Here is a 17,270-nt window from a genome sequence, read left to right as displayed (position 1 = left end):
CTGTCCACAAAAGGTCTATTGTTTTTTGTTTTACAAGCATAAACACACAAGTAACAAAATGCTAGTGACATGCATGCATCCTGTGAGGACACAAATAGTCAAATTACTTCTGCTGCTGTGATTATAACACCACAGCATTTGATGTAAATCTTTCACCTTTTTTCTTGGTTTGACAGGCAAAAAAATAAATCCCCCAATTTTTAAAAATGTACTTAGGTTGAATACAAGACCATGCAGTGGTGTTAGTTCTCGCTTGCAGCTTAAGTTTTGGAGTCATCAGTGACAACACAGTTTTGACTGACATATCAGAAGGCAAATGAAATCTTGACTAAGGCAACTTAAAGCACTTAAGGGAAGCTCAATATTGCCGGCACAATACTGATATCAACAGATATAAGCTTATAAAGGCAAATATGGGTTTCAGAGATATGAAAATTTCTGCCAACATTTACAACCGAAATATCAGCTGAAAATATTGGCAGTATGTAAGTTTGTGAAGTTGAGCATCTTGGACCAACAGACATTAATCAGCTGAAGTCTTTTTCTTTGTTCATCCTCATTCCATTAACTCTAACGTGTGTTTAAAGGACTCAAATTCTGTGTCTGGACCAAATTATATACAAGTATCAACATCGGTACTGGCTAAAATGAATCTGGAAATTAACTTGACATGCCAGATAGACTGTTTCACATTGCACGGGATATGTCTCACATCCATCTGGGCATCTGCCTGTTGTCTGTGTTTGGGAGGGGCACAAAAATCTCGGAGGGTGACTGGACAAAATTTATGTCTGTCTTGTTCGTAATGGGCCAATCACAGTGAAAAAACACATGACATAGTGGGCATGCACAGCTCTGGAGAAAAACTCAACACAACCACTGTTGTTTATTATTGGAGCCAGGCGGTAGAAGAGCAAAAAACATATTTTCCTTCAAGAAAAGCCTTCAGTGGCATTCTTTGATCTTCTTTCTTTCTGATCAAACTGCCACCGTAGCTACATCCAATGTCATCTCCACCGGCAGCCATAGTACAACTAAACCCTTAACGCAACTATTGCAAACTCATACCATGGCCATTTGGGGGAAGAGCAGAAAACCTCTTTTCTGACAAAAGCTTTCAGTGAGATTATTTTTCTTCTTTTAATAAAGATAAAAAACTGCCAATAAGCTGTAGCTAAATCTTAGCTAATTGCTGCACTTGACACTACTGTTTTCTGTCTTGCAGTTCAAGTAAACTCCGCCTGTAGGTATCTCCTTGCTCTCTTCAGTTAACACTGATTGGTCTGTCCGTTCTCGGACTGGGCACATTTTTTGAGATTGAAGCTTTGCAAGATGGATCTGGCTGACAGTAGACCTGGAATGTGGCCAACCCATTGGCTTTGCAAGGTTATTTGGCAACATAAACAAAAATCGAATATTGTACATCCATAATAACAATTTAAATGTATCTTTCTTTTTCTAAATATGAAATAAGGTGTTCCTGGCTGTGTAAAAAGCTGATATGAAGCAACTTAAGTTCACATGTAACATTATAAGTTGCACCATCTGCTGCTGTAGAACATTACTCCATTTTCTGTACAGCTTATCCCGTTGGGGGTTGCGGGGGGCTGGAGCCTATCCCAGCTCAATCATTGGGCGTAAGACAGGATACACCCTGGACTGTTTGCCAGTCAATCGCAGGGCTGACATATAGAGACAGACAACCAGGCACGTCCACATTCACACCTATGGCCAATTTAGAGTGATCAGTTAACCTAATGGGCATGTCTTTGGTGGTGGAAGGAAGCTGAAGTAACCAGAGATAACCCATGCATGCACGGGGAGAACATGCAAACTCCGCACAGAAAGGCCCTGACCAGGGAGCGAACCAGGAACCTTCTTGCTGTGCAGCAACAGCGCTAACCCCTGCGCCAACTTGCAGCCCATGTCACTCTTTCCAGATACAAATAGTGATAGAAAACAGCTTCAAATATCATTCTTTTGTGGCTTAAAAATTGTTGTATATTCTCCAAATTTCTGATATAACCTGACCCTTCAGACACTTTAGATTGGACTGTACTGTAGACAGGCAAACAAAGTGAAACAAGTACAAATAGACACACATTTCTGATGAGTACAGACACAGTGGCATAATAAAGAAACACAGTGAGCTGAGTGTAGTTTTGGGATTTGACAGATGCATTGTAGATGTTGTTAGTGGAAGGTAAAAACTGGTAGTAACACACTCTGTGAGTTTGGTTCAGCCATCCGAATCAGTGGGAGCAGGAGAGAACCATTTGTTTTGGTTAATGAAAAGTGTTACAGCAGTGACTTGTTGGGATAATTACGTTAGTGACAGTGGCTGCTGCAGCAGTGGTGGCCACACAGGTTGTTAGCGCATCATCGGGGCCAGCAGTGGATGTGTAGGTGGAGACATGGCTGAGGGTGGGCGATGGCGTGGGTGAGGCGCCGGGTGAGTCCAGGCTACAGATCTGCAGCTCATCCAGCAGACCTGCCGTGGACGACGAGTAGTGGCTGAGAGCTGACACCGTCACGGGAGAGGCCGAGGGTGACACAAAGGCACCGGTGCTCGCGCTGCTGACTGCGGCATAACTCGGCCCGCTGACTGCACCGACTGTGCTGCCTGCTCCGCTAGGAACGTACGGGGTGGGCGACAGAGCCTTGGGCATTAGGCCTGATGGGTAGTCGAGTGATTCTGAGCTGTGGCAGCGAAAGGGGGAGTGCCGTGCCATGGGATCAGGGGAGGGTGGCCCCTGGTGTTGGAAGGAGAGGGAGTTGATTGGAAAAAAAGGAGGAAAGGAGGAAGAGTGCTTAGTGACATCACTCATTAGCCACGTTGTCAAAAAGGAGGTGTAACATGTGAAGTAGAAATGCTGCATGAGGCTGCAGAATCATCATCTGAAAAATGATTAATGCTGTGAATCAAAGAGGCCCTGTTAGTTCAAATGCTGGAAGGCTGCATAAACAGTACACAGACAGCATCATGGTAACAACAAAATCAATCAAACAGTTGGTTATCACACATACAGCAGGAGATCACACTTATGTTGAACCACATTAGTTTGGTTGGTTGGATGGCAGCAACAAGGCTAGCAACTCACAGGGTAACACACACAGGCAGCAGATGACGTACATCACACCTTTCTAACCTTTACTTTCAGAGGCTACACACAAGTGGAAAACCTATGTAAAATTTTGGAGGTTTGAACTGTTCCAGAAATTCCAGAAATTTTACTTCATTTGTCCCTCCATCTTGACAGCTGTGCCTTGACCACAACTTCTTCAGCTGTGGTGCATATCATTCAGGCAGAAACTCCTGGATCATGTGGTATTAGTTCTCAGAATAAAAACATTTTATCTCTTTTGTTTTACTATACTAATAGATCTCAATAAATGAGACAATCATGTAAAAGTTAATTTTTCCGGTACAGACAATCAAATTCCATAAATTCTAGATTCATCACGTACCACGTGAAATATTTCAGGACTTTTTCGTTTTAATCTTGACTATGACTTAAAGCTCACCAAATCAAAACCTTCAAATGTTAGATGCTGACTTGACAGTTGTCAAGAAAACAATCAATGACACCCTCAACAACGAGTAAGCCACAGAAGGTCATTGCTGAAAGGGCAGGCTGTATTCAGAGGCTGTATCAAAGCATTTTCATGGCAAGCTGACTGAAGGGAAGTGTGGTAGAAAAGGAACACAACAGGGGTGAGCTCAGCCTTCAGATTATTGTCAAACAAAGCAGATTCAAGAAATTATAAGAGCTTCACGATGAGTGGACTGAGGCTGGAGTTGGTGTATCAAGAGCCCCCACACTCAGACTTGTCCTGGAGATGGGCTACAAGAGTCTTGTTCTTGGTGTCAAGCCAATCCTGAACCATAAACAATGTAATAAGTGGCTCAGGAGAAAAAGAACTGGACTGTTGCTAAGTGGTGTAAAGTCCTGTTTTTTAGATGAAACTAATTTTTGAATTTTTGAATTTCAGTTGGAAATCAAGGTCCCAGAGTCTGGAGGAAGGTCAAAGTGGCCCAGAATCCAAGGTCCTTAAAGTCCAGTATGAAGTTTTCACAGTCAGTGATGGTTTGTGGGTGTCACGTCATCTGCTGGTGTTAGTCTGCTGCACTTTATCAAGTCCAGAGTCACCACGGTCAGACGTCTACCAGGAGATTTTAGAGCAGTACATGCTTCCATCTGCAGAGTAGCTTTATGGAAACACTGACTTCCTTTTCCAGCAGGACCTGGCACAAGCCCACAGCGAGGCCAAAACTACCACAAACTGGTTCGCTGACCCTGGTGTTACTATGTTTGATTGGCCAGTCAACTGGCCTGAGCTGAACCCCATAGAGAATCTCTGGGGTATGGTCAAAAGGAAGATGAGAGACACAAGACTAAACTATAGATAAGCTGAAGGCTGCTACCAGAACAACCTGGGCTTCATAAAACCCCAGCAGTGCCACAAACTGACTGGCGCCATGCCACATTCAACTGATTCAATAATTTGTGCAAAAAAAGAACCCCAATAAAGTACTGAGTGCAAACATGAATAGAATTTTCAAGAAGATGAACATTTCTGGATTCTAATTCCATTTTAGATCAGTTTTTTGTAATATCTAATATTTTGAGTTAGTGGATTTTTTATTTTTGTGCGCTAAAAGCTGTAATCAACAAGAATAAAACCAGAAGTCTTGAAGTATTTCACTCTGTGTATGATGAATCTAGACTTAATGGAAGTTTAACTTTTTGATTGTAATTACTGAAAAAAAGAACGTTTTCATGTTTTTCTGATATACTGAGAAGCACTAGTTTATCAGTTATGTACCAACAGTTCTGCAGCAGAGGGTCTTGGTGGCACTGCAGGTGGAGGCTTCATCGTCTCCACTCTGGGATGAATTGGAGCCGGAGACGGGGCTGGATTCAGGACTTGATCTGGGACCTTCGTTTCCACCATGTTGCTTGAAGGCTGAGTTTCTGGATGTTTCTGAGTCTCTAGGGCCGGGCTGGCAGAAACTGAGGCTGCCTCTGTCAGAGGCGGTGACAGGGAAGAACCCTTCTGCGGAGGCGGGGAGGTGGGGGGAGTGGAGCCTGTGGTCTTAGTTTGAGGGTCACTGTAAGAGTTGATGTGAGCCGGGGGGTCAGGGATGGTGAGAGGGGTTATTTTGAGGGATGACACCTTGCGCTCCTGGGCCTGTGTGTTAGCAGAGGCAGATGCACTACAGCTGCTGGTGTCATTAGAGACAGTGGACTGGTGTTCCTCTTGGACCACGTTTGAACTCCTCTCTGAATAGGAGTAAGAAGCTGTGCTGCTAACAGAGTAGGATTCTTTCAATACTGCCTTCTCATTCTGTGTGAATGTTAGCATTCCTGGGCTAAGATCTTTAGCCAGGGCAACCAGGGAGTCATAGTCCAGTGGATTAGCACCAGTGGGTGAGAAGTGGAAACTCTCTCTCCTTGGGGGTGGTAATGGCACGTGATTCATATCCTTATTGGTCAATTAGGAAGCAACAGCCAAAACAAGTTCAAGCGACAAGAACAACAAAAGATCAGAGCAAAGCTTAATACAAATCATCAAGGTTTGTGGTAAAATGTTAAAAATGCACTATGGTTCTGAGTAATTATGCCTAATTATGATGGTTTGATGAGTCATTATATGAGTTCACACAGATAAACACATTTTTTCTAAAACCTTACGAACCAAAAAAAAAAAAACATGTGAGAGTGGTGTGTGGGGAATCTAACCTGCGTTGTTGACTTTTTCTCCTGTAGGTTGGGTCTGACACTACGAAAGCCTTTAGCAGCAAGAGATGAGCTGCCAGCGTCTCCGTTCTTAAGGCCATCTGTTGCGCTGCGTGACCGCCAAGAATCTGAAGATGGAGTAATTAAATTTAACACCACACACTGATTATTTGATAGCATTTCAAAGCCCTGTTTTTCATGCACAACGCTGGGTTACCATTTAAATCAAAAAAGGAACCAAGACTTACCCAAATCTGATGAGTGAGAATCACTCCCTAAAGAACAGAGGATAAACAGCAGTGATAAGTGACATGACTGAAAGAGTCAAAAAAACAGTCCCTGTGACAAGTGTCACTGATACTGCTAAAGGAATGATCTACAGTGGCTCTTCTGTGGCAACAAATGTTAAAATTTATTGGTAAGACAGAGAGTTGGTGATGGGTTTAAGGAAAAGGGCACTACTCCAAAAGGAAATGGAGAAAAGCTCAAGGTGGAAACATTCTTAGTCAAGGACTGCATGATTTTCCTGTACCAGTTTTGTTTTTTTAAAACCTTATTTACTTCCAAACAACCACGATACATCCATCCTGTATTGAAAGAACTGATAAAACTTAATTAATCAATTAATACAGTTAAGTCCATAACATGGTTAATAAGATGTTGCAGTTTGAATTTACAAGGCTTCACAAAATACAGCATTTATCATTTTGGAATTACAGCCATGTCATTTAGAGTTCCTCCATTATCAGGAGCTCAAAAGCTCTAGACAATTGACTAACAATCAGTTTCATGGCCAAGTGGAATTTACTTCAAAGATCTGAGGATCATTTAAAGCGTTGAATCCAGCAAGCTATCACAGATATTGTTTTTCTCTTTATCAGATCATAAGGATCCTTCAATCTTCTCCTGTAGTCAGCAAATTTCCCACACTTTTATTGCAAACAATAAAGCTCTCCTGACAACTTTCCAAAAGCCAGCTATACCAATTCATAGGGCAAACCAACCGGTGATTAGGATTTATTGGAGATGTACTGGTATTGTTAATATTGTGGTGACAGACACGTCTCAATAGTGTTGTGGGCACATAACAGTTTCAAACAAAACATCTTCAGGGCATAAAGTGTGTTTGTGTGTGTCTGATACTGCTATATACCTTTATTTAGGATTTAGGGTTTAAGTTGTTGTTGCACATAAAATCTTCGGTATATTTATTTTTTTCAAAACTCCTTCCGCAATTCCAGAAAAAGAAAATCACCGGTAAAGCAAGATAGTATGAAAGTGTGCTTAAATCAGAAGGTTCTCTTTATGCCCAAAGGTTCTGCAGAAATATATGCATTGTACACATAATAAGTCTTGATAGACCACTTCACTCCTAAGACCAAGAAACCAACAAAAATAAATCCTCCACACCAAAATGATGTAAGCATAATGGCCACTATTCTTTAGTGAAAGTCCCAGCTCATTTCCACCTAGTACATCCCGTAAATGTGGCTATTGTAGCTCTATGGCTCATGCTAACATTAAAATTTCCACTTCAGAGGTTTAAGCACAAATATGTCCTCAAATAAATTTATCAGAACAAAATGCATGAGCCTCAAACACTTCTCAAACCACTGTAATTACTGCATGGATCATTTGGATGATAACCCGACAACTTCAAAATGTACATATCACGGATAACTATGCAGGTTGATTAGGTGAGGCTGCCTTGCCATTCTAAATTTTTCAGGTGGCTGTTTCTTTTGACTCTGAGATCAGCAGTTCAAATGATTCATGAAAACACTATTGTGTTGTGGAAAGCTGTAGAAGGCTGATTCAGCTTGACCTGATGAATGATGTTTAATGTGAGTCCTTTTATTTATGTAGTGGAAGTAGAGGCTGCAAAGTTATCGTAGCTCTGAAGGGAATTGTGTCAGGATAAAATGATCTTTAAAACAAATTCTTTTGTATATCAAAGGCCAAGTTTACATTTCTACTATTTTTATTCTGATGTGGCATTGCTATGTCAAGGAACGTAGACATCTAGTTTCACCTGTGGAGATTAAGGTCAGTGAATTGTGTGACCCTGCCAACATGCCAGTGTGTCTCTTTAAGATATGCTTTGATGACCTCTGTAGGGTGGTTTGACCAGTTTTACCATGCTCATAACCCTACTGTCTCTGACAACAGCTCATCAGCTTTTCACAGAGTGGCTTGCTATTGTTAAAAGGAAGCTGACAGTGCTGGAACGCCTACATGGCTGCAGCTGTTAACCTGGATGCTGACAGGGTTCAGACAGAAACACAAGTAATGTGTGGAAAGAAGATGTTGACAACTTTAGGATCATAAGGCTTTTTCAAATAGCAGACGAATCATAATTTGTTTAAGTAACTAAAGAAGAGCCAAGTAGAATTTTGCAGTTTCAGTCCAAACACAAGCCTTCTAATAATAATAATGTCAGCATTATAGAAGAGCCACAAGTCAAGTAGCTGTGCTTTGTCTGGCCAACTAACATGGCCAGAGAAAGGAGAATAACAAGAGAAAACAGAGGTGGGAGGAACAGCGAGGATAACACTTAGGGCGACAGGAAGAGTAGAATAAACTACCCATGAAGAGGGGAAATGACAGGGAGCAGTGTGAGAGTTTGACATATTAGTGCTGTCAAAGGATGGAAAAACAACACCAACAACATGTAGGACTGAATGGATTAGGACTGAGTTCAGGAGAAAAAACAAGGCTCAGACACAAGAGGGAAAAGGAAATAAAAGAATAACACACAGCAGTGATTTGAAAAACAATAAAAGGGCATTTCACATTCCAAAGATAGTTTAAGCATACTGAGGCAGCTGCAGCCTAAATATTTGAAAGTATTTCAAATATGCTCAGGCCATTATCAGAATGAGAAAACGCAGAAACCAAAGGTCGCTCGTTAAAAACTTACCTTATTACTTGACAGTTACTATAAGTCCAGTTAATACTCTCTGTGGTGTGTATTTTAGCTACTAATTCCTACTCCATCATGTCTTAATTTGTCGTAGTTGTGAGTGTTAGTACCTGATCCTAGATTTGGTGAGCTCTGGACCCTCTTCATGGGAGAGAGTTTGAGTGACAAGGCCACGCTATGGCGAGCGGTTCCTCCGCTATCTGAGAAATCCAAGCCAGGCAGGTGATCATAGAGGCAGAGGCAGCAGTAGCGTGCATGCACATGCATGCAAAAAAAGGAGATGAATACACACACACACACACACAAATGCATCCAGCAGAAGTAAAATGCAAACAACTGGAGGCAAAGCACATGCATTTAAGGATGTAGATTTTAAGTGTATGACATCAAAAAAGCTTAATTTTGAGGTTGTATTGCATCAGTTTCATTAGTTTATACATATCTGATACACTATATGTGACAGTAAGATCCTCTTACATCAGATGACCCATGATGCTTCAAATATAAACCTAACTCTGGTAGTAGCATTGGTTGTCTTCAGCACATGGCACTGCTATTTTTATGTTGTCTTCCATATTGCACATTGTAAATACAGGCAAACAACCAAGATGAGTGAGGCTACCACTGGCATACGCACAGAGCGGTGGTGTATGGAGAAGGTCCAAAGACGGATTACTCATCATTGATTCTCCAGCAGTAATACACACTTTAGCTTGGGATTGCTGCCAAGTCTGAGACAGAGCTTTGGACATGTATTAAAGTAGGACTATGTCACTGTGGTTTAAAGGAAAAGGGTTGACTATACTTAGTGATGATTTCAGTCACAGTCACCCCAGCCTTTAACCGGATCGACATCAATATGGTGAAATGGGGTAGGAGTTAAAAATACTGATTTATAGTGGTGGTGGTAAAACTACGCCACAAAACAGGATTACAATAGCTCTGTTAAAAATCTGTTATCATACTGATGCTTTATGATTAACACTCAAGTGTATATGTAGTTGAAAAAATATGAGGCATGAAATAAAACTGCAAAACTGAAAAAGTAGTAACACAATTTTGCAAAATAAAAGTAATGCACCAGTCTAGATGACTGTTTCCCAAACATTTTATACATCAGTGTGGTTTATGTGGGTTTACATACATGTGCATACCTGTATTCATATTGAAGAGCACTTCTTACTGATCTTTTGCAGGGGGACACACTTTCCTGAAAAACAGAGAAAGAAAAGTATTTTAGACTCTATTACACATTAAAAAACAAATGATTCTCTGGACCAGAGTAAAGCTTTTTGTGTTTTCAGATACATATTTACCAATCAATCTCCCGGAGACAACATCAATAAGTGATTACAATAACAAGAGTTTTTGCAATTACGGAGGCAGCTTAATTTTTGTGTAAACTCTTTGGTATTAAATCTGAAATGTAAGCAGTTATTCTGGACATCTGCCCATTTCCTGCTTCCCACTGGCTCATTAGCTTCACTTTGATTCAAATCACATCACTTAAAGAGCCAAAATCTGCATGCAAGGAAAGTCTGGAGAGATTAATGATGTTTAGCTGAGAAAATGCTGTGTGCTGACATACTGCAACGGATTGCAAGTCAGCTCCGTTTTAAGCTCCTTTCACACATTGCATTTTTCAATCTCTAGAAAACCCACAGTATGGGTTGACATAAGACCTCTTGGATATAAAAGAAAGCAAACATAGAAATGAGCTGAATTTCTTAAGAGCATGTATATAAATGACCAACAGATAGATGAGGAATTAATATTAAAACAAGAGTTTTTCCTCTTACCAACAAATAGTTCCTTTACAATCAAAAAGTCTGTCATGATCTGAGTGCTTTCACTGTACAAGTGAAAACCAAACTCCCACAGATGGAAGTTGATGTCTGATCTGTATTTCAGTTGTCTCACATGCACATTTCAAATTCAAAATAAAAGACAGAGATAATAAGCCATGTAGCCATGTATCTCTTTAAAAAGTGACAAGTACTAAAAGTTATGGGCTTTATTAAATTAAAAACTGTTCAAGTTTTATAAGAAAAAAAAAGAACATCCAGAAACCCTCAAGAGCAGACAAGGCCACATGATTTAAGAGGGAGATTTAAATTTAAACAACCTACAGTCCTTGCAGCTTTAATAAGCATGTGCATCTCATTTTACGGGGTAATCCTTTGGAGTAGCCTTGATATGACACTAATATGTGCAATAATCTTCTATAATTCATGCATAAGCTTCAACATCAAGGTATTGAGAGAGACTTATTTCTATAAAGTCATGTGATTAGGGATGTACAATATTGGATTTTTGCTGATATCTGATATGCTGATGATTACAAATTCATTTTTGTTGATATGAATGTATAAATGTAACTCAGACCTCAAACTACAGCCTTTAAAACACACTTTAAAGTTTAAGGATTGAGGATGAGCAAAGAAAAATACTCCAGCTGACATAGGTCTACTGACCCTGCCTAAAACCTGGTCATCTACTTATTCATATATGACTAACACTTACCGCTTATATAGGACAGTCAACATAGTTGTTAAGCTCCCAGATTTTTTTCTATCTGAATATACAGATAATTCACTTTCAAGGTGATATCTGCCAACACCAACATCATGCAGATAATATTGTGCATCCTTAGATGTGATATTGTAAAGAAAGTGCAGGACTTGATTAGCCTCCTGCTTAATTCTGCTTCTTCTTAAGCACATCATCATCTCAAATGCACTCTAAAAGTCGCCTATTTGATGCATTGATGCATTTCTTGTGGAATTTATGAACTATTCCTTTCTTTTTTAGGTCATGTCCCAAATAAAGATAGATCAATCAGTCAATCAAACACAAAACATGGCAAAAAAATGCTCTCACTTCCTCACACACAATCACAAGCTAACTAAGCTAAATCACAATGACTCTTTCCTTGTAGCTGGAGGTTCAGTTATTTTCTTTACACAGGGAAAGAAAGGCAGGAAGGCATGCTGTTTCTATGGGATGCTGTCAGACAGTTTACAATGGTATGATCAGGAAAGAAAGTCCTGAGGTCTGGGAATCGGCTCGTTGCTCTGCTCTCACTGCACAAGTGTCTGCGGCTGTACTACTGAGATTTCAAATATGCCAAGTATTCATCCGAGGAGCAGCTGATCAGGCAGTGACCATAAGTTGTGACCCTGTGTATACTGTACATTGCATGACAGTGTACAATCAGGCAGTAATTTGGCCCTTCACAGAATCAGTTGTACAGTTTTCACCCAACTTCAGGTGAAAAAAGGAAATCTGGATGGGCATTTGACTTGTCAGCGTATGACTTTTACATAATATTCAAAACACTCTGAATGCATACATGCACAATGTTCTGCCACTGTCAGTAAAGCTAAAAAGGTTGTAAGCTGTGAAATAGTTAATCATATCTTCTTCTAAGAGCAGATGAAGTGCTAAGAAGCTGTACTAAAAGCTCTGTCCCCCTACACTTTCATTTCTCTTTTACTTGTGTGACTGTAGCACGGTGTTAAGACTTTTAAATTAAATCAACACAGACTGCCTGTCATGTTCAAAAAGATGTTTAAGCCTAAGCTTAAAACCACTGAATCCTGATGTGGGAACAGACCTTCTTCCAGCTGAGTGAGAGTCTTACTGGCTTCAGCACATACTTCACAGCACATAGATGTAACATAAATAACTTGATAAATGATACAGAACGCCTTGTTTATTTAACTGTGAAACCTGGCTCATGCTATATGGAGAACTTTTCTTGGAACTGTTGCAGTACAGTGCATGATTGATATGAACTGCTCACACATCAAAAGCCATAAACACAATACAGGCTGCTGCATGGCTGTGCGTATGCATGCACATGTGTGTCATCATGGGACTTAGTGGGTATGACAGATACTACAAGTGACAGCGCACAGTGGCTGCAATGGGGATCATAAATGTCTGGTATGTAAATAACTATGACATATACATCGCTGACATTGCCTTACACACACGGAGATGCTGCTTTGAAGTTTTGGAAATGTGATGAACAGTATTTGATGTATTAATGTTAGAGTGGAGGGCTGCAGAACTACTCTGAAGCAAAATTACCTTCAGTATACTTTTGTCTTAATACCAGGAGTAAAAGAAAGGGAAAAAAAACAGAAAAGAGAAAAAGGGAAAAGATATAAAAAAAAATTCTGTATCAATGGTTGTGTTTATGCTGTGATTAAAGGCTCAGTGCATGGAGCTCAGCGAAAGTTCAAGCAGGAAAACTGTTTTATTTATTTTTTAGCCACCACTCATTCATAAATAAAGATGATTTGATTTTATTTGATTCATATTGCTCTCTTCGTCCATTCTCCTCAGCTAATCTGATTCTGCAACAATCTTGTTTGACCTACCATCATGCCCCTGTCGTATTTTAAATCTGTCATTCTCTCTTTCACACTTAGCCTGTCAATTCAGTGTGAACACTCCTCCACCCCAGCCACCTCCATTCACTTCATCAGGATCTAGTCCAGGTTCTCACAGGTCTTCTGCTCTACTCATCCTGCATACCTCAGTCTCTACCTCCAAGCCACCTCATTAGCTTCCTGGTCCAACTTCTCAGAAGTCTACTCATCATCTGATCCTGCATCCCACATCAACACCATCACCAGTGTCTACAGTAGACTCCATAGAGAGTATCCAATCCTATCCTGCTGTTCGCCTCACTGCCCCCTCAAGTGCATGAAGTCATCAGGATGGAGTCTAATTGCCAAAGACACTGCACATTTCTCTTTAATTAAATAAATTATTGCTAAACTCGTATTGAGTCTCTCTTAATTGAAATTATTTTAAAACTCCAATTAAGATCATTGAATGTTTTTATATGGGAAGTATCACATAAAGATGTCAAAAGAGCCCACAATTGTTTAGATTACATGAACAAATATAATATGAAAAAAGCCTGATCAGAAAAAAGTGCATCATGTAAACAAGCCAGCTGAATGATTCCGATTTGATATAGCTCATTGGGTGAGAAGTTTCATTCCAAACAAGAGGGGAGATTTCAGTCAATCATTATTCTGATTAGTGTCCAAGTAAACACTTATTCTGAACAAGGCTTCCTGGCCAGAAATTAAATTAAAGAAACTACAGACAGGAGAGGAGGCACTGCACAGTTAGGGAACGAGTGGAGGGGTCATGCTGTAGTTGTTGTTTGTTCACAACACAGGCAGAGTCAGTAACTAAACAAGCCAACCAAAAACTAAACTAAAAAATAACAACGGCGAAAAAAAATACAGCAGGACATCAGTGCTAACTAAACTGGATCCCACTCTGGTGAAAAGCTTAAGTGACATATTGTCAAGCATCAGAAAAGCAAACTTGACTCACTGTACTTTATTAATACAAGGGTGCATCACTGACAGCTGCTACTGTGCACTTTTCTGATGAGTTAATACTGAACAGAGATTAATTTGCTACAAAGTATGCACATTTTTCCTTTTGTCTTAATCCAAAGGCGAAACTTCTTCTTTCTGCTATTTCTGACTGATTAGACCAGTGGCTCTATGCATATCTTTATACTTATATTGTGGTAAAGTGTTTGATGAATGTAAGCAAACGTAAGTGTATCACTTTATTTATCACCCTGGTGCATGCTGCATTTGAAGATATATTACATGTTAACATAGCTCTTATCTATAACGGTGTTACACCACAATATACTGTATCACAGGATTTGATTTTTTTCATATATAGTTCAATTAAGAGTGTCCATTTAAAATGTATCTATCCACTCATAATCTAATCTTAGTACTTCTGGACTTCAAGATTTAACTCAAGGAAGCTATGAACAATATCTATTGCAAATTAGGCAAGTAATAAAAGTTACAAAGAAATAATTACTCATCTTTTTGTTTAGATGAGTTGTACTACAGTGAATGACTTTCAGAAAGCATCTTCAAAAACCACTATGGCAAAGGTTATTGTGACAATTAAGACTGTGCTCTCCAGTAAAACACATCACAACAAAATCCAACCTGTGACTGCGAGATTTTTAATTATGTTTACATGAGCTCTTCAGTGATGAGAGTAATTCTACCCTGCCTTATTGATAACCTTCATTGTACCCTCATTTACAAGCATGCAAAGCATCTTCGTGTCACACATGAGAGGGTTTTGAACACATGCTGTTGCTTGTGTGAAGAAATTTGTAGTTAGAGAACTACATTAAGACGTGCATCGTGGGATACTTTGAGTCCCTCAAGACCGAACCCTCACCCTCATACAGTACACCCTCGTAAATCTATCTCTGAGACACACACTTACACACACACACAGGCGTGCACACTCGGGTAAATCATGGGTCTGGCGTCGCAGGCAGTCTGTGTCCAAATGATGGTCAGATTATAAACAGGATCATGTTTCTTGGGGACAGATCAGCGGCGACACAGCAGCTGTGACCATGGTGTAATGTTATGGCTGGACGATGGGAGAAAACTTGCGAGGCTCTACACCTCTGAACGGCCCAGACTATCTGCCCTAATAGACCTTTTTAAGCTCTTAAATACAAAATGTGTGGCTCTCTCTAAAGCTGGTGAGGGATCATAAGCAGCTGATTCATTTCAGCATGCACATCACGTTGTGAACTGGAGGGGAACCAAATGTTTCCATTAATATTCAGAGAGTGAGCCTTGAAAATGTAATGCTTGATGTAATACTTACAATGAGAGGAGTGAGAATAAACGTTGATGGATTAAATGCTTGTTATCCTTTCATAACCTAGATGTAAACCCCCATGGAATTCTACAATATCTGTACTGAATAAAGTCTCAGTAGCTCAATCAACACGAGTGAATCTTCACTGCCAAAGAGTTGTTTCAGACTCTTGTCCTAGTTTTTTAGCTGGCCCATGTTACATTTTGTTTTCTTGCTTTGCCGTGGTTTATCTATCGACTATAATTTAGGCATTGGTGGGTCACTCTGGACGCTAGAATGCATATAATTACTGTGGGTAATAGCTGTGGGACTGCAAATACACAAGTCAGAGCTTTGAGCCGCAGAAAGCCGTGATGTCCAACACCACAAGCCCATCAAGTCTCATTAGCCTGCTGAGTGACCCGCTGGGACCATTCAGTTCATGTGAGTGGACTCACAGGGCCGGAGCTGCGAGGCCTTTTGAAACACAAGACACTGAAGTAATCTTGGTAGGAAGCTCAGACTCATCTCTCTCGTTATTAGAGGAACATTAAGAGTGATTGAGCTCATCACTCAAAACTTTCCCCGTGACGATGTGTTAGTTTTCAACACCAGCAGTGTTAAATATTGTTGACCTTTATTAAGCTCTTGTACACAAAAAAAATCAGCTCTTCTAACAAGTTACAGGAAATTTAATCAGCTAATGCGTGTGTACTATTTAAATAATGTCTCTACATTAGTTTGATTACAGTAAGGCTGGCCAATATGACCTAAAATCTATATCAATGTTTTGGGGCTTTTTGTCCCCTCAGTATTATAGTGCAGTATTAAAACAGAAAACACATTTGAAATGCATTTTCAGGTGCTAAAACTCCCTTTCTTCCCCAAAAACAAGCCTGCGTTGGCATACTCATGTCAGAGCAATAAGATCACAGAAAAATATTTTTCAGGTCTTTCTGTGCTCATTTCTTTGTAACTGCACCTGTGGTTTTAAGTTTCATTTCTCTCCTCCTGAGGTGTGTAAAGCTGCTTCTGACAATATCCCATTTCCTGACATGAGCGCTCACAATAAAAGCACTCAAGCAAATTAACAACTGCAGACTTTTATTGTGAAGAACTTGTCAGAAATAACATATTTATCATTGATTTAACTTAGCTTTAGCAGAGGTGCCAGTGAGTGTACGGTGTTAGCGTGTTTATGGCTGCTTCTCTACTCTATTTAATGCCACAGCCACCTTCTTTGAACTATCATGGGCTCAAACCAGCCAATCATGAGTTAAAACATTTTTAAATAGCTGTTTAAGCTGTTAAAATATGAATCAGTGCAGCGCTGGGCCAAAGATGAACCGAGTTGATCCATGAGCTGAGCATATCACTCTGCTACGCTATCAGTGGCATTGCTTATGCCTTGTGTGCGCATTAAAAGACAATTTGACCAGTGTAGACGGTGTTGCAAAAACCCATTTTCGTGGTACTAATACCAGTTTACTGCCCACCACTAGATTACAGCATGTATATGTCACAACAACACATGATCAATACTTACAGGTAACGTTTATATCAGGGGTGTCCAAACTTTTTTCCACCGAGGGCCACATGTGGAGAAATTGAAGGCTGGCAGGGAACTGTTAAGGATTTTGGGATTGCCAGTCAGAATTCAGGGGACCTTCCCCTCTAGATCTGCCCCTGCTTAGGATGAAAAGACGCACCTTTCACGGTGACAGCTTATCTCCACATTCAACTTAAAAAGTTTGTATCATCAAACACTAATATTGCTCCTATAATCATAAAAAAACATTTCCTGAAAACCTGACTACGGAAAGAAAAATGTGTTCTTGTCAGTTAAACAGAAGCACAAAAGGTGGGAATGCTAAACACAAACATGCCCTCAAAGAGTGCTTGCTGGTATGCTTTCAGTCATTGGCAGGATGCCTGGC

The 17,270-nt window shown here is 40.1% G+C and overlaps 1 protein-coding gene across 15 annotated transcripts in view; it reads right to left on the bottom strand.

Moving 5' to 3' along the window:
- Positions 1 to 17,270, bottom strand: part of sorbs2a (sorbin and SH3 domain containing 2a) — a 76,994-nt gene that overhangs the window by 38,999 nt on the left and 20,725 nt on the right. For 8 of the 15 annotated variants that reach the window (XM_041785577.1, XM_041785571.1, XM_041785579.1 and 5 more), the window contains exons 2-6: positions 9,819 to 9,874; positions 8,775 to 8,864; positions 5,990 to 6,016; positions 5,745 to 5,869; positions 2,328 to 2,753 (exon numbers count right to left, since the gene is read on the bottom strand). In XM_041785577.1, the coding sequence (XP_041641511.1) occupies positions 2,328 to 2,753; positions 5,745 to 5,869; positions 5,990 to 6,016; positions 8,775 to 8,864; positions 9,819 to 9,828 (678 nt within the window). In that variant the 5' untranslated portion in view covers positions 9,829 to 9,874. Of the gene's footprint in view, positions 1 to 2,327; positions 2,754 to 5,744; positions 5,870 to 5,989; positions 6,017 to 8,774; positions 8,865 to 9,818; positions 9,875 to 16,879; positions 17,023 to 17,270 lie in introns of all 15 variants that reach the window. The other 7 variants (XM_041785573.1, XM_041785575.1, XM_041785580.1 and 4 more) reach the window with 5 other exon arrangements.

The sequence above is a fragment of the Cheilinus undulatus genome, linkage group 4, assembly GCF_018320785.1.
Source record: "Cheilinus undulatus linkage group 4, ASM1832078v1, whole genome shotgun sequence".
Classification (NCBI taxonomy): Eukaryota; Metazoa; Chordata; class Actinopteri; order Labriformes; family Labridae; genus Cheilinus; species Cheilinus undulatus.
The sequence above is the reverse complement of the archived record's forward strand: the minus strand, read 5'-3'. Positions and strand labels throughout refer to the sequence as shown.